General features: G+C 39.4%; 1 protein-coding gene across 2 annotated transcripts in view; it reads left to right on the forward strand.

Annotated features, from left to right (window-relative positions):
- Positions 1–18,311, forward strand: part of LOC103280638 (uncharacterized) — an 87,582-nt gene that overhangs the window by 52,753 nt on the left and 16,518 nt on the right. For both annotated transcript variants that reach the window (XM_062976308.1, XM_062976313.1), the window contains 2 exons: positions 13,366–13,458; positions 16,868–16,965. In XM_062976308.1, coding sequence (XP_062832378.1) covers positions 13,366–13,458; positions 16,868–16,965 — 191 coding nt within the window. The remainder of the gene's footprint in view (positions 1–13,365; positions 13,459–16,867; positions 16,966–18,311) is intronic.

An 18,311-nucleotide genomic window follows, 5' to 3' on the forward strand; every position in this document is an offset into this window, starting at 1 on the left:
ATAGAATGTAAAATATCAATGTACATGCTAAGTTCAAAGCAAGGTTAGTAAAAACATAAAGATCTATAGTTGCAGTGCAAACTACAAGGTGCTCCCACAAAATGGATATACTCTAACATTTAATAGTAACTATAGTAACTATACAGTCGAAGTGGTTGGATCCTTAGGGGCAAGTGACCATGTGCTCCTGCACTTTGCAATACAAAGGAAGGCTGAAACTAAGACAAGTCAAACACACATTTTGGACTTTAAGAGAGATGACTTCCAAAAAATGAAGGAATTACTGAGCGGAATTCCATGGACGCCAATATTAAAAGACAAGGGAGTTAAGGATGGATGGGAGTTTTTCAAAAGTGAAATACTCAAGGCGCAAATGCAAACAGTGCCAACAAAGAAGAAAAATAAGACAAGTGCAAAGAAGCCAGAATGGATGTCCAAAGAACTTCTAACTGAGCTAAGACTCAAAAGTGACATGCACAAGAAGTGGAAAAGGGGAGAAATCACCAAAGAAGAATTCAAATGTATAGCCAACTCCTGTAGGGAAAAGGTTTGCAAGGCTAAAGCGCAAAACGAGCTCAGGCTTGCCAGGGACATAAAAAACAACAAGAAAGGCTTTTTTGCTTACGTTGGTAGAAAAAGGAAGATCAAGGAGGCGATAGGGCCACTGCAAGGAGAAGATGGGGTGATGGTGACAAGGGACAGGGAAAAGGCAGAACTGCTTAATGCCTTCTTTGCCTCGGTCTTCTCACAAAAAGAAAGCCATCTTCAACCTCAGCAACATGGAATGGACGAAGGATTGGAGGAAATCCAACCCCAAATAGGGAAACAAGTTGTCCAGGAACACCTGGCCTCTCTAAACGAATTCAAGTCCCCAGGGCCAGATCAGCTACATCCAAGAGTATTGAAGGAACTAGCGGAAGTTATTTCAGAACCACTGGCAATTATCTTCGAGAGTTCTTGGAGAACGGGAGAAGTCCCAGCAGATTGGAGGAGGACGAATGTGGTCCCTATCTTCAAGAAGGGAAAAAAGAACGACCCAAAAAATTACCATCCGGTCAGCCTCACGTCAATACCAGGCAAGATTCTGGAAAAGATCATTAAGGAAGTGGTCTGCGAACACTTAGAAACAAATGTGGTCATTGCTAATAGTCAACACGGATTTACCAAAAACAAGTCATGCCAGACTAATCTGATCTCTTTTTTCGATAGAGTTACGAGTTGGGTCGATACAGGGAATGCTGTGGATGTAGCGTACCTGGATTTCAGTAAGGCCTTTGACAAAGTCTCCCAAGACCTTCTGGCCAACAAACTAGTAAAATGTGGGCTAGACAAAACTACAGTTAGATGGATCTGTAATTGGCTAAGCGAATGAACCCAAAGGGTGCTCACCAATGCGTTGTCTTCATCTTGGAAAGAAGTGACAAGTGGAGTGCCGCAGGGCTCCGTCCTGGCCCGGTTCTGTTCAACATCTTTATTAACGACTTAGACGAAGGGTTAGAAGGCACGATCATCAAGTTTGCAGACAACACCAAACTGGGAGGGATAGCTAACACTCCAGAAGACAGGAGCAGAATTCAAAACGATCTTGACAGACTAGAGAGATGGGCCGAAACTAAGAAAATGAAGTTCAACAGGGACAAATGCAAGATACTTCCCTTCGGCAGAAAAAATTGAATGCAAAGATACAGAATGGGGACGCCTGGCTTGACAGCCGTGTGTGCAAAAAAGACCTTGGAGTCCTCGTGGACAACAAGTTAAACATGAGCCAACAATGTGATGTGGCAGTTAAAAAAAGCCAACGGGATTCTGGCTTCATAAATAGGGGTATAGCGTCTAGATCCAGGGAAGTTATGCTCCCCCTCTATTCTGCCTTGGTCAGATCACACATGGAATACTGTGTCCAATTCTGGGCACCGCAGTTGAAGGGAGATGTTGACAAGCTGGAAAGCGTCCAGAGGAGGGCGACTAAAATGATCAAAGGTCTGGAGAACAAGCCCTATGAGGAGCGGCTTAAAGAGCTGGGCAGGTTTAGCCTGCAAAAGAGAAGGCTGAGAGGAGACATGATAGTCAATTACAAATATGTGAGGGGAAGTCATAGGGAGGAGGGAGCAAGCTTGTTTTCTGCTGCCCTGCAGACTAGGACGCGGAACAATGGCTTCAAACTACAGGAAAGGAGATTCCACCTGAACATCAGGAAGAACTTCCTCACTGTGAGAGCTGTTCGGCAGTGGAACTCTCTCCCCCGGACTGTGATGGAGGCTCCTTCTTTGGAGGCTTTTAAGCAGAGGCTGGATGGCCATCTGTCGGGGGTGCTTTGAATGCGATTTCCTGCTTCTTAGCAGGGGGTTGGACTAAATGGCCCATGAGGTCTCTTCCAACTCTACTATTCTATGATTCTATGATTCTAGGTTGATTATTTGAAGGTTAAAATACAATTTTATATAAGGTGTTCAAATTGCTATCCCTGTGCAGCAGTGCACAGCTTTCATTGAAAAAGCGTAGCATTGTAAACCACAGTTAAAATTTCTCAAAATGTTGTGATACTTCTCTATTTGCATCTTTATTCCTGTTAAGAGTGTATACATTTTTAAACAGAAGTGCCCCCCAACTATAGTTATATGTATTGGATTTTGTGTGGTTTTTGGACACACTCTTTATTACATGAGTCAATGGCTTCATTTGTGGGTGCTTTAAATGCGATTTCCTGCTTCTTAGTGGGGGGTTGGACTTGATGGCCCATGAGGTCTCTTCCAACTCTACTATTCTATGATTCTATGATTTTAACATGTGATTTTATTCCCTCCTTATAATCCTCACATTATAGTAGTCAGGCCATTAGAACCACTGATAGGTTCTGCTATTGCAGTAGATGTTACACAAAACTGCCATAACAGTAGCATTAGCAGTGTGCTACTAGCACTTAAGAGCTAATGTAAGGGGGAAGATTAGGATGAGCAGAGAACTTGGCAGATCAATATTTTATCCATGTACACTTCACTAAGGCAATTGTTTTGTTTGTGATGTTTCAATTAAGTTTAGCTTCCTTTTAAAGACTTGGATTATTTTGTTTTTCTAGAGCTCCCTAGGTAATTGTTTTGCTTTCTTGTCATGCTTCCTCTAAGCAATATGCTTTACTTTTGTGTTGTTATTCAGTGTAAAACTTGTGCCTTGCCATACAACTATAACATGAGCTAGTAACAAGGGAGTAGTCTTGTATAAGTACTAAATAATGACTTACTAGTGACGTATGTGTCATTTACACATTTAATTTGTTTGTATATGTGGTACATGCTTGAGTGTTTTTGTCTATTCTTGCCAGTTTCAACCATTTTTTAAAGGAGAGCCTTAAAACATGCTGCATAAATATGGAATATGCAGGAGGGTCCTACTAATAATATGGCATGATTTATGCACAATCAGATTTGTTTAAATGCTACAAGAATGGAAAAGGAAAATGATTATTTCAGAATTAGGGACATTGTGGCAAAAGTAACACCTACTTTATGAGGTCAGGATGAGATTTGAATAGTACTATTACTGGTTTTGGGATTTCTGCTTTCACACACACACACACAATCATGGTGGTGATTTTGATATTGGGAACCAACTGGGGCAAATGTGATGCTAAAGATTATGTGAAGAGTATCTTACTTGTAACTACACCCTCTCTTTGCACAGTTTATGTAGTACCCAGCATCATGAAGGTGTGGTCTAGATTTCAGTTCACATGACTGTATTGTAATTGACAAGTTAATGTAAACTGAAGAGAGTGGCTGTTTTTCACGTTTCCCCAGTGAATGTTGCCTGTGGTACTGGTGAGGAACAGGCAGTACAGACTGCCAAGGAATGTGAGGGGAGACATTCCTTGTCTGTCAGAGTTAGAAATAGATCAGTTTGGGCCAGAGCTTAGTCTAGTTCCCTTTTTTTGTAGTACAGCCCCCAGAACATTCTGTGAGTTATAATCCCCACAAAATCATTTGTTTTTTTGTTCGTTTTTCACTGATAGAAGATATGTTAAGTGAAAATGAATTATATATTCAGCTCCCTTGTTAAACAATTTGTGAAGTCCATGTATTATACTTTTTTCACAAGAGGAAAGCAAAGGTGTAGTAACAGTGGATAACTCTGGACATGTCACATACTCTTGGTCTCAGAAATCCCTGTGATGGTGGTGGTGGTGGTGGTGGTGGTGGTGGTGGTGGTGGTGATGATGATGATGATGATGATAGATGTTCTTTTTTACTTTCCTCTCCTCATGACTCAAGGCAGGGCACAACATAACTAAAATACATTATCATAGAATACAGTCAAACAAATGCATATATCAAAACAAATTTCTATAAAATAAAGATATTAAAATACATTAAAAATGCAATAGTCATTGAATGGAAATCTAAAATTCATGGTGTAACATTGACTAGGATACATTTTCATTAAGGTCTTCAAAAGTTGGAAATGACTTGGAAAGCACATGACAACAAGAAGTATTACTTAGTTGTGAAAGAAAGGCATTGAGAGCTAGACTGTGGATCATATTTCATTCATATCTTGGCCTGTTAAATAGGTGTGTGATCTTTTCATCAGGGTTTTGACTCATTTTTAGTCATGTTTCACAGCAAACTGTGACTATTATTAACTATGGTTCCGATCGGTGCCTGTGTTGATGTTTATTATTGATTGATTGATTTTTATCTCACTTTTCTCCCATGGATGGGATTCAAAGTGGCACACAAAGGTTAAAAATGACAAAATTACATAACATAAAATAGAACAAAAACATCATATAAGCAAAGTAAACAAAATACACACTAAATAAGCCCAATTTAACAAATTAATAAATTAAAACATTATACCACTAAAACTTCCCTGACCCTCAGGCCATTAAGGTTATCCATTCAAAGAGTTGTTCTAGGGCCCTAAAAATTCCATTTCTTTTAAGTTAATGTTTCCATTAACCATGGCTAACTGATCCAAGTAGAAACAAATTTTAGTAAATAAAATAGGACACACCATTCCTCATTTTCAGTCAATTGAATATGTTTAAAATATGAACCTCCTTTTATTTATCTTTGTAAAACCGTGGGCAATTTTAGTGTCTCAACATCAATGAAACAGTAAAGTCATTCCAAGTTTTAGGCAGCTTTAAAAGATCTCTCCATGGTGCTAAACATATTACAAACATTCCCCAAGTAACAAACAAAATAGGTTCAGTAGGTTTTAGAATTTGTTTGTAAGTCTGAATAGGTACATTTTAAGTGTAACTCCAGCCATGTATGTGTGTGTGAGAGAGAGAGGGGGGGGAGGGAGGGGGTAGCTTTGGATAGCATAGGAAGGGACAACACCCCTGTTGCTTTGCTATCTGTGCCCTGTTCAGAAGATTTCATCTCACTTTATGTCTCTATGATAATTGGATTTTGAATAATTTGGCTTGTTGTGGAAACAGGGATAACTCTTTCAAGAGTGAGTTTCTTTTCTGAGGGGTAGATTTCACTCAGTTCCTGTTGTCTCACCCCCGTTCTTAACTATAAGTTGTTCAAAAGCCGGATGTTTGTAACTCGGGGACTACCTATAGATGGAACAGAGAACTCCTTTTGAAACCTCAACTAAAATCTTATCACTGCCACTAGTAAGTGGCATAATGAGTTAAACCCTTGTGCTGGCTCAACCGTTGACCTGAAGGTTGAAGGCTCGAATCCATGAGGCGAGGTGACCTAGCTTCTCATGTGAGGACATGAGAAAAGACTCCCAGCAGGATGGTAACACATCCGGGCGTCCCCTGAGCAAGGTCTCAATTCTCTTCTGACACAATAAAAAACTCTGCTACCAGTAGATCCAAGAAATTGTAACTTTGAAATAATGCATTTCAACCTTAACTGTTGTCTGTTTTTTTTTGGTGCTGTTTTTAGCAACTAGACATTGGCCTAACTCTAATGGGTAAAATCCAATATTACATCTTTCAGCAGAATTGGGGGGTAGGGGTTCTTCTCACTACAAAACCCCCTTCACCAAAACCTGCTTGGGGACTCTGGGAAGCTTTTTCTAGTTGGTTTATGGATAGTAATCAGAGTGGGACGAAGAGATGTGGAAAATAATTTTTCTTGCACTGATGTTGCAGCCTTAGCATCATGGTTGCCAGGGGGACATCCAGCAAGAGAAGGGGACTTGTGCTAAAATAATTTCACTATCTTAAATAAGTTGTAAATACTATTTACAAAACATTTTAACTCAGTGGTTTTACAGCCCAGCTTGGTTGAGAAGTGCCTGCTCACAAGATATTTTATGGGTAACATAGTTCCACCTGCTACCCAATCAAAGCGGTTGGTAGATATTGTTGCTGTTATTATAATATTTATACATACCATCTTTATAAATTTTCCTGCTATGAATAAAAATGAAGTACCTCCAACCTGGTACTAAATTTCATTGACAGTTGTAGGTCTTGTTAGCCATGATTCACGTTTTCCAATGAGGCAAATATATAATCCTGTGCATGGTTACTTCAAAAGCAACTCCCTTTATGTGCAACAATATTTACTCCCTAGCAAGAGTGCTGACAATGTACAACCTTCATTGTAACTAAATCAAAATCCCTGCATGGCAGCGGATGGAACTAAATGGCCCTTGCAAGCACTTCCAATTGTACAATTTTTAACTTTGGCCAAGATATAAGCAAGGTGGCTTAGACCTGCAGCAGAGGTTTTTCTTGCCTTCTCTTCCTTTAGTAGAGTTTTTTTTCCTGATTTCTATTCCTTGTTTAACAGCCAAATTAAAGTTGGTGTTTTCACTGAATAAAATTTTGCATGGTGAAATGAAATAGAAAGTAAAAGTCTTTGCTGCCGAGTGACTCCACTTCAATGTCTAGTTAGAGCCTCAAAGCATTTTGAGAAGCTATATAAGGTGAATCATTTCAGCAAACAGCCTTTGACGTGAAAAACCAACACCTTTGCATTGAAGAGAAGCAATATAAGCGTGAATATATTTTCAAACAAAGGGAGGTGGCCTTCTATGACACAGCTCTCTTTCTCCATCAGCCCAGCATGAGGTGTCAGAAAAATCATTAACCGCCTCACCCTGCGCCTTTTCCCTTTTCCACACCTGCATACCACGATCCCTGCTGCTGTAACTTTATGGACCATGAGGAGGCAGGTTTGACGCCATGAAACTCAGGGGAAGCTGACAGCTGCAGAAGCACAGACAGTAAAATGTAAAGAGGAGGAAGGACAGAGAGAGATATCACCTTTGAAGTCGACCAAAAAAGAAAGAAAAAGAATGGCTTTGACCACTTCCTTTTTAATTAGTTGGCTCAGGTACATTAAGATACTAGCCATTTAGGACAGTTGATGGCAGGAGTTGAGGAAGCAGTCACAATAGACTACATTCAGGTATGGATATTTAAACATTTCCCCCTTTCTCCTTCACAATTTAGTTAAATGTTGAATTAAAATTTGTACCAACAATTTTCCTGAGCAGAAACTAATATTGTGTACAGTTATATTTGTGCAATGTTGGAACTAAAGTTAGAATCACATATAAGGTAGGAAACTCGTAGTTAGATTTTATGAGACTATAATACCTGCTGTGAATTGTGTATCAGGAGTATTTGCTAGTTTGGTGATGTCATTTCCGACCCTAAGGCAAACATATCACAGGGCTTTCTTGGCAAAATGTGTCCAGAGAACTATTGTCATGAGGCTGAGAGAGTGCGATTTGACCAAGGTCATCCAGAGTTGTAGTCCAATGCTTAGACTATGGCATCACTCTAATGAACACTTTTATAGTTAATCACTGAAGCTCATTCATAGTTATTAGGGTGTTAATTCAAATTTATCTTCACCTAGATGATGTTCATTATATACTTGTAGCAACAAATGTAGGGCTTAGTTTTTTTATATATATAATTTTGTTTGACTACACGTAGTTTAATTTATTGATGTTAGACTTTAAATTAATGTGAGGTTTTAATATTATTTTTATATGTGGGGTTTCTCTGGGTTTTTTATGTCAGTATTTGTTTGTTTATGGAGGCATTGAATGTTTGCCATTTTATGTTGGAATCCACCTTGAATCTCCTCGGGGAGATAGGGCGGAATACAAATAAAGTTTTATTATTATTTATTTATAGTACACTGGTAAGATTTAAAGCTCATCCCATCCAATTACCTGTCTCAATTTTGCATTTACTCATATCATGAGAAATTGATTAAAAAAGAAAATGGTTTTAATGGATCCTGATTTTATAAGCAGCTGTTCTGAAGTCAGTGTAAACTTGTTAACATATCACTATTGTGAGAATCAGAGTACTTTTAAAAATGAGATGAATATTGGAAATAACATTTAGCATTCCTTTTTAAGATGATGCAAAACTAGTAAACATATGGCATATAATGTTTTTTTAAATCAATATATATTTATTTTTGGTAAAGAAACTGATCCCCTAACTATAATGAACATAATCTAACCAATATCAAACATTTTTATGTTCTACTGTATCTGATTGATGAGGCTTATATGTTTGCTTAACTTTCTTTTTGAAATCTTAAAGTGCTTACCTTTGGTTGGATTTTGCTCAAAGGGCTAAAATCAAGATACCTCCTAACTAGAGAAAAAAATCACTGAAATTGGTGGGACTTAGAAAAGCTTATTAATTTAATATTTAAGTATGTTTTCGCACAAACTACTAACATTGGGTTTTGGAGGACCTCACTTAACAGTTTGAAATTTGGGGGGGGGGGGGGAGGGTACTAGACACTTTCTGACATTGTAAAAACCCAGTTGAACACAAATGTATATGATGTAATTTTATTGGACACCCAATGTTGAAGCATTCATCTCACTCATATCAATCTAACTCTGTATTTAAATTATGGTAAATTGAACACTGAAACCATAAAACAAAACATATGACTCACTTTAGATGTTATGTTTTAAAGCTTGTATCCAGAGCCAAACATTCTTTAATGAGGATCAAAGTACTGGTTTTTACCAGGTTTCAGGTTATTGAAATAAGCAATTATACTATCTCATTCTCTCTTTGTGTGTTTGTGTGATTTCAGGGACAGAATAAGACTAGCAGTCTTTATATATGCAATTTAGTCAAAGGGGGAAAAGCATTATTAAACTTCTTGATTTTAGTCATAAAAATAGCAGTGTGTTAAAAAATCTTTCTCAACAAAATTAATGAAGCAAATTGTACTTTGACTAGTATCTTGATTTTTAGCTTGCTACTGTGGCCATTTTGATAAGAGGATGAGAATAGATAAGGAATGATGTTAAGAGCCTAGAGAAAAATTCACAACCTAGAATAACTGCAAAGAGAAGAAAAAGTATTGTGTGGTCTTCGGGCTGTATGAGCATGTCCTAGCAGCATTTTCTCCTGACATTTCATCTGCATCTGTGGCTGGCATCTTCAGACAACCCCTAGCCACAGATGCAGGTGAAAGTCAGGAGAAAATGCTCTAGAACACAGTCATACAGCCCAGAAACTACACAACACTCCAGTGATTCCAGCTGTGGAAGCATTTGACAATACAAAAGAAAAGAGGGTTCCCATGGCCAAGTGAGGATTCAAACCCTGGACTCCAGGGTCTCGGTCTAACCTTCAAGCCACATTGCACCACGTTGGCTCATAGTGTAGAACAAATAACATAGCCCAAAGAAAAATACATTATTGGTGTCTTGGTTTTAGGCCTGTTCCTGGGGTTATTTGGTGCACTGATTCAGAAAATTGCATTGAATAAACTCTAGTTCCTTAGATATAATTATCATGTTTTCCTATGAGAGAGTAGATGGTGACTGGCATATATCGTATATTCTCTCAAAAATTAGAGTTGATAGTGTGCCATTTTTTAAATCAGCAGGTCAAATATACCTAGAAACAGGACTAACATTTGAGGCACCTAAATTTGTGTTGGCCAGTGATTATTGTTGGGCTCAGGATAGGCCGTTCATACTGTCTTTAATGATGCAGACACTGTACATCAGCACCAAATAATGGCATAATCTGCAACTGTCCCAATCTGACAGCGACAATCCTGAATAATCCTCTGCCCACTCACTTTTTCAACTGCTTTTGAAATGTGCTGGTTTTTTTCTCTGTCTCCCCCTTTATCCCTTTGTCATCAGTTTGCTTCAATTGCTGCAAAGTGCAAAAGTAGTTTGCAGTCAATTAACTCAGCAGGAGGGAGAGGAGAGGAAGAGGAGAGTCTTACTCTTTCCAGGAGGGTCTGAGAAAATAAATTGCAACAGCCTTGTCAAAGTTGCGCGTTTTCCCTCATTAATAACTTTTGCCAGTGTTCCAGTTTTAATCTGTGAAATATTAGTAGGCCTTGAAATGAGAGTCTGTGAATTGTTGATTAGAGATTGGTGGGAGACCCAAGGCTGGACCAGCAGTCATTAGAATGAAAGTGGCCACATCAAACATGCTTCTGACTGGCATTACTTGTCTCATGCATGCATTGACCCTTCTTTGCTGAATGGCCCAGTATTTTCCATTTCCTTCCAGACACTAATTAGTTTATCCTGTTGTCTTGGTACTCATCGCTCCCATGTTTAACAAAATGGTCTATTAAGTTCAGTCTAATGACTAACAATAGATTAAAGCCAATTGTAAAATAATAACACCTTTGCTAGAAAGTATGAAACATACATTTAGGATTTCATAAGTGAGGGGAACCTACATGGATCATTTACACGGATCTGGCTCCATAATGTTTACACTTGACTCAGTTGCTTAGGCAAAGTTGGAAAAAGCTCCAGAGCTTCCCCGCACTTTGCACTTCAGAGTTTGTCAGTATGAACAGTGGGCTGATTCAGATTCAGAATATTTTTGTCAAATATGTTGTGTTGTTGTTTCGGGCTTGTCCCTGTTGTGAGCCGCCCCAAGTCCCTTCGGGGAGATGGGGCAGGATATAAAAATAAAGTTGATTATTATTATTATTATTATTATTATTCAGAATTGGCCACACTGTTCAAGCATCCCAGTGCCACCATCCTACTTTCCTCGAGCTTTACGTACCTGTGCTGGAGACTGGAGGGGGATCACCTCATACATCCCCCCCACACACACACACACACTTTCCAAGTCATGCTGTGCCTTTGGTTACTTTGGTAAAAGTACCAAGCAATGGTCACAAGCTCTCTAGAGTTTTGAGTCTACCGCTATAGTGACAAACAATGGCACAGATAAAGGTACTTCTCCAGTGAGGCTGACCTAGGTTCAGCCTGACTGGACAGTGAGGACTCTGCACCAACTGCTAACTTCATTTGGGAGCAAAGTAATGTAAATACCAAGGCAGAATCCAGAGCTGGCCCAAAACAGCAATACAGTAGAGTCTCACTTATCCAACCTTTGCTTATCCAATGATCTGTATTATCTAACGCAGTCTGCCTTTTAGTAGTCAATGTTTTTGTAGTCAATGTTTTCAATACATTGCATTGTTCTGTTGCTTAGGTCGTAAATACAGTAATTACTACATAACGTTACCGTGTATTGAACTGCTTTTTCTATCAATTTGTTGTAAAGCATGACGTTTTGGTTCTTAATTTATAAAATCATAATGTAATTTGATGTTTAAAAGGCTTTTCCTTAATCCCTCCTTATTATCCAACATTTTTGCTTATCCAGCGTTCTGCTGGCCTGTTTATGAATGTTTTATGTAAGTTATTTTTTAACTGATTTATAGTGTATTGTACAGGTTTTATATGTGTGTTTTATTGTAAGCCGCCCTGAGTCCCCTGTTGGGTGAGAAGGGCGGGATATAAATGTTGTAATAAATAAATAAATAAATAAATTGATGTTGGATAAGTGAGACTCTACTGTACTTCGGAACACCTCTGGATATTGTTGCTTGTGTGAGTGTGCCCTATGTCATCAATAAATTCCATTAGGTAAAGGTAAAGGTTTTCCCTGACATTAAGTCTAGTCATGTCTGACTCTGGGGGTTGGTGCTCATCTCCATTTCTAAGCCAAAGAGCCAGCATTGTTCGTAGACACCTCCAAGGTCATGTGGCCGGCATGACTGCATGGAGAGCTGTTACCTTCCCACCGGACCAGCGCCTATTGACATACTCATATTTGCATGTTTTCAAACTGCTACGTTGGCAAAAGCTGGGACTAACAATGGGAGCTCACCCACTCCCTAAATTTAAACCGCCGACCTTTCGGTTAGCAAGTTCAGCAGCTCAGTGGTTTAACCCATTGCGCCACCAGAGGCTAATTCCGTTACGGCTAAGGAAATAAGAAGTTTTAACGTCATGGATGGTCTTTGTTGGTGCTGCCAAAGATAGTCACTGTGTCATGTTAAAAAAAATCCCAGAAAAAAACCCCCCACACACATTGACATATGATCAGACTGTTGTGTACTCCTAAAAATGCTTCTGAAAGACAGATGCTTTACTGTTGTTTCATGCCACAATTATTTAATTTTATCTATACTACTGGACACCATTATTCTTATGCTGTATGCAGTCTATTAATTGTGAGCCGGAGGGGAGCTTGTACGGTGTATACAACTGCTTTGTTAAAACAACATCACTGGGCTCCAGTCTGTTTCCAGGCAAACACAAGTCAGAGTGTTGGTTATGACCTAATAACTACTCAGAGCAGGCTATATGAAATGCAGTATGACCCCATAATCAATATGTTCTTTCTAAGCATTTTCTCGATCTTCTATGTCATTTTTGGACCAGAAGTCCTTCATTTCAATATGTGTGCTTTTACATATTCAAGCAAAGTCCATCTCCTGTAGATATAGGAATTGTACTATACTGCAATCTGCCTGGATTTTAAGATCTTTATTAAAGTCATTTTGCAAGTCCAACAACTCTTGGATATAAAGATCAGGAGAGCCTTCTTGGTGGCCGCTCCTTGACTCTGGCACTTTCTGCTGAGCAAGGCTAGGTTGTCAACTTCTTTGTTGTCCATGTGCCAGCAAGCGACAACATTTGAGTTCATGTAATATTTTGCCATGCAAACTAACTACTATTAACAGGGACTGGATGTATTTTATTTTTAATTATCTTTCCTTTTATTTATTTATTGAGTTGTTGTTTTAAAGTATATTTTATTGTAATTAACCTCCTTGAGCAAATGTTTGGGCAGAAAGGTAGGGATATTAATTAACCAAAGATACAATTAAAGTAGTCCTAACCTGTATTGCTTTCCAGGACTGTAATAAACAACACTGATACATTCTGCTGAGTAGCCCAGTTAACCTTTGATAGATCAAAACAAAAAGGGGGAAATGGATCTTATCTATGATGATTTCTGCTACTTGTTTGGGTTGTTTTCTTTTTCCCTCTGTCTGAGAATTTCTTGAAATATCATTGAAGATTTCCTACTCCTTTCCCCTCATTTCCTCCCTGCAGTTGCTGCTCTCTTGGCTTTCTGAAGTGCAGAAGAGGCATGGGGAGCCATCCCAAACGCAGCAGGTGGTGACCTCTACAGATAATCTTCATCAGGTTTGCATCTCTCCTTTCCCATCCCTCCATATCCCCAGAGGGGCAGGGATTGGGGGGGGGGGGGCGGTGTTGGTGGAGGAGGATGCGTTTTCCTATTTGTTCTCTGTCTGGAAGAGATGCCCAAATGGTACAGTATGAAGGAGAATTTCAGAAGACTCAAGATCAAGCTGAGATCTGAGGGAGGAGAGAGGGAAGCCCTGGCTTTGTTATGATGATAATAATGAAGCCGGGGCAGAGAGGGCCCACACAATGGGGCTAGGCTACTGTGCCATCAGCTGCTTCCTGCCAGAGAGATTCACAAGTCTTCTTTACTTAGGATGATTAGAGAACTACAAAGTCAAGGGGAGTGGTGGGTTTCACGCTCTTATCTGGAGCACATCTGACTCACTCAACTGTCTATTCAACAAGCTAGCTGCTCTGTCAAAATATATTAAATGATAAAGGTTGATGTTGACATTGTGTACAGTGAGTGCCATTTGTGATTGTCTAAGAAGGACCAGAAATTGTGTGAAGCAGCAAGACCCTTAATACCGCCATTAATTTGGGTGAGATTTTAAATCTTCATTAAATCAGGATGCAATAACTGCACTGAGCTTGCTTAAAGTCACAAAGCACCCCTTACTTGTAAAGAAGGGCAAGGGTCACCTTAATGTTAGGAAAAGTTGTTTCAGAGACTGTCCTTAACTATTCAAAGGCAGTCTCCAGGTCTGTGTCAACATTGTCTTTATTTCAAAATGCTATTTCCCCTTGCATTTTACTTCAGGGCACTCGGGCTCTTTAAAGGTGCATTTAAGCTTCCTAATCAATTATGCAGATAAGAACAGGTCCTCTGCTTCTCTCAATGAGGGCTATAAATTGTGTCTTACCTTGACTACCCTTTTCTGTGGATTTCTTCAATCTGTTTTAATATTGCAGTGTTGCATTATTTAGATTATTCAAAATTACTGTTATAACTGGATCTTGAAAAGCAAAAAAAAACCCTTTCTGACAAGAAAAAAGAATCAAATCTCATATTTATTGTTACATATGCATGCTGATCACAACAAAACATTACTTTTGTTTGTATGGTTAAACTCAGTGTTGCAGTGATTTCTGTTTGATTGAATCAGTTAGAATTAATGCATTTTAAAAATATTTTGTACTGGATTGAGAGAAAGTTCTATGATATTTTTAAAAAAATGATTTCCACAATTTTTTGTTTTGGTCATTTTAATGGATGAAATCTGACAAAACCAGAGTTTTCCAGACTGTGTGACACGACATTTTAGTGTGTCAGCTGAAATGTGTAGGTATGTTACACAAAAGTAACAAGACATGACAAAATCTTGAAAATGTATGTTACTGTCTTACAAATCATGTATTTTTTTAAAAAATGAAAGGTTTTCATGAGATGTGTTCTCCATACAGTTATTACAATTTATATACATGTTCATATTTCTTATAAGGTTTTGGTTACTTCCGGTTTATTAGTAAAACTGAATTACCATGTTGTGAAATGATGCATGTCTAAAAAGTGTGTCACCAACATAAAATGTTTCGAAAGCTCTGGACTAAACCAACATAAGAAAATAAGAATTTGTGTGGTGGGTCTTGAATAATGCTTGAATTCTAAACACTCTGCTGTAAATTAAGAGACAGCCAGGGTGATATAATGATTTAATTATTGATGTAAGCCTCCAGGAAACCAGGGTTTGTCTTTGGACAGGTCACACACTCTCAGCCCGAGAGGATGGCAGTGGCCTTTGTGTGTGTGTGTGCATGTTTACCTTATAGCCTGATGACTTTTAGCAGCCCCAAGAATTTCATAGGGTTTTCTTAGCCCAGGAATATTTTGAAATAGTTTTGCCAGTCCCTTCCTCTAAAGCAGTGGCTCCCAAGCCATAGGCCGTGGCCCAACAGTGGGCCATGAGAACAAAAACCCACTTTGTGAACTTCCTTCCTCTTTATTTATTTAATAATAATAATAATAAAACTTTATTTATACCCCGCCACCATCTCCCCAATGGGGACTCGGGGCGGCTTACATGGGGCCATGCCCGGGAAAAATACAATATAACACAATATAAAAACAACATATCATAATACAATTACAACAATACAATAAAGAATCATATACAGTACAACACAAAATCCAAAGAGCAGTATAACAGGGCAGGCCGCACTGACACTCAGTTAAAACTCGGGGTGAGAAAAGGATAAGAAAAAGGATAAGAATAAAACCACAGGGAACTAGGAAAAGATAGCAGACAGTCTAGAGGATAAATAATGGGGGCGTAACAAAAGCATGTAACAGTTACTCTCCGAAAGCACATCGGAAGAGCCATGTTTTTAGATCTTTCCTAAAGTCTGAAAGAGTGGGGGCTTGCCTGATTTCAATGGGCAATGAGTTCCATAAACGGGGGGCCACAGCAGAAAAGGCCCTCTCCCTAGTTCCTACAAGGCGGGTCTGGGATAAAGGCAGTGGCGACAGGAGGGCCTCCCCTGACGATCGCAGAGATCGGGCAGGTTTATGGTAGGAGATACGGTCACGAAGGTAGGTGGGTCCCAAACCGTTTAGGGCTTTATATATGATGGTCTGCACCTTGAATTGGGATCGGAAAATGAACGGAAGCCAGTGGAGCTCCTTAAACAGGGGAGTAGATCTCTCCCTGTAATTCGCCCCAGTTATTAATCTGGCAGCCGAGCGTTGGACCAGTTGTAATTTCCGAGCCGTCTTCAAGGGAAGCCCCACGTAGAGCGCATTACAGTAGTCCAGTCTAGAGGTAACTAGGGCATGGACCACCGTGGTCAAGTCAGACTTCACGAGGTATGGTCGCAGTTGGCGCACAAGTTTGAGTTGTGCGAAAGCCCTCCCGGCCACCGCCGACACCTGCGCTTCAAGCGTCAATGCTGAATCCAGGAGGACCCCCAAACTGCGGACCTGTGATTTCAGGGGGAGTGCAACCCCGTCCAGCACAGGTTGCCACCCAATACCCCGATCTGACGAGCGACTGACCAGGAGGGCCTCTGTCTTGTATTTGTTTATTTTATTTATCTCCACTCCTTTCCACTGTTATGGGGAAAGCAGTAATGTGGGGTGTAGAGTGACTTTTCCCTTGCTGCCATATAAATTTGTCATGTTGCTCAGCAAATCCCCCCCCCCCCCCCCCCCCGCTGTTGCCTGCATTTGGGACTTCCATGTGATGAGGTCCTTAACCATTTCTAATATACAGTAGTTTTAAACACAAAATTAATTGAAGAAGAGTGATAATAATTTTCAGGATTCTAAATGTTCTGACTGCTTTGAAATCAGTGAAAATAAAACATTTAAACTTTGTCCTGGAGAGAGCCATTAGTAGTTTTTCAAAGGTTTCCAAACCAAATAAGATAAGCACTAACATATAATAATCTCTTTTTTATTGATTGATAGAATGAAACATTTGAAAGACGAAGAAAAAATGCAAAGCATCTTCACTGTTTGCACCATATGTATAATTTTTCCCTTCAGAACATGGTTCTATCCAAGAGGTGAGTTACACTCGAAACAAACAGTATGACACAATTTCCACATGTTTCGCTTGCTTATATAATATAAACTTTCATATGGTGCTGTTATGATTTTGTAGTCAAAGGATTATACCAGCAAAGTCAGTTCTAAATTGTAGAAATAATGTCATGTTGACACCACTTTAACTGCCATGACTCAGTGCTGCGGAATCATGGGAATCGTAGGTTTACAAGGTTTATAACCATTTCTGTCAAATACCACTGGCGCTTCACCAAACTACATCTCCCATAATTGCATAATATTGAATCGTGGCAGTTAAAGTGATGTCAGACTTGCATTAATTCTACAGTGTGAATGCACTAATAGACTCTAGCTGGAGTTAGAAGGAACCATTTGGGTATTGATAGATGAATGAAGCCTTCCAGATTTCGCTGGACTGGAACACCCATCATTCTTCATCACTGTTGTGGTCCATGACTAGTTGTGGTCCAACAATATCTGGAAAGCCAGAAGTGGAACTTGGGGATCAAAGTACTTTTTTGCAAGTTGTTTATTACACCCTTAAGTGACTTTTAAACTCACTTCTACATAGACTTTAAATGGCTATAAGGTTGTGTTTATTATGTTGCAAAGACAGTGCCAACTAATTTGGGGCTGGGGGATGGCTCCTGCTCCAGGTATATTGGCATACTGCTCATTTACACTGGATAGTTGAGCCTGATATATATATATATCTTCCCTGGAGTACTTGCAGATTCAACAATATAATCCTTCCTATACACTTTGGTCCTCTGAGAGACACTTTCTCAAACCAGCCAGAACCTGACTGGCAACACCTACACAGAGGACCTTTTCATTGTCCACCCCTATACTGTGGAATGACCTGTCAGAAGAGCTTAAACAGTTAAATTATCTCTTAGAATTAAAAAAAAAAATCAATTGAAGACTTATCTCTTTCACAGGCCTACTTAGTCAATTTTAAACTATACATTTTAACAATACATTTCATTCATATTGGTGTCAAAATTTGTGTTATGTATAATATTAGATGCATTTAGTAGTATTACATTTTATCTGTGTGTTTAATAATGTTGTACCCCACCTGGTGGGTGGGAGTCCCTAGTGGCACAGCGGGTTAAACCGCTGAGCTGCTGAACTTGTTGGTGGTTTGAATCTGGCGAGCGGGGTGAGCTCCTGCTGTTAGCCCCAGCTTCAGCCAACCTATCAGTTCTAAAACATGCAAATGTGAGTAAACCAATAGGTACCGTTCCGGTGGGAAGGTAATGGCACTCCATGCAGTCATGCCAGCCACATGACCTTGGAGGTGTCTACAGACAATGCTGGCTCTTCGGCTTAGAAATGGAAA

Source organism: Anolis carolinensis, chromosome 1 (genome assembly GCF_035594765.1).
Source record: "Anolis carolinensis isolate JA03-04 chromosome 1, rAnoCar3.1.pri, whole genome shotgun sequence".
NCBI classification, from domain to species: domain Eukaryota; kingdom Metazoa; phylum Chordata; class Lepidosauria; order Squamata; family Dactyloidae; genus Anolis; species Anolis carolinensis.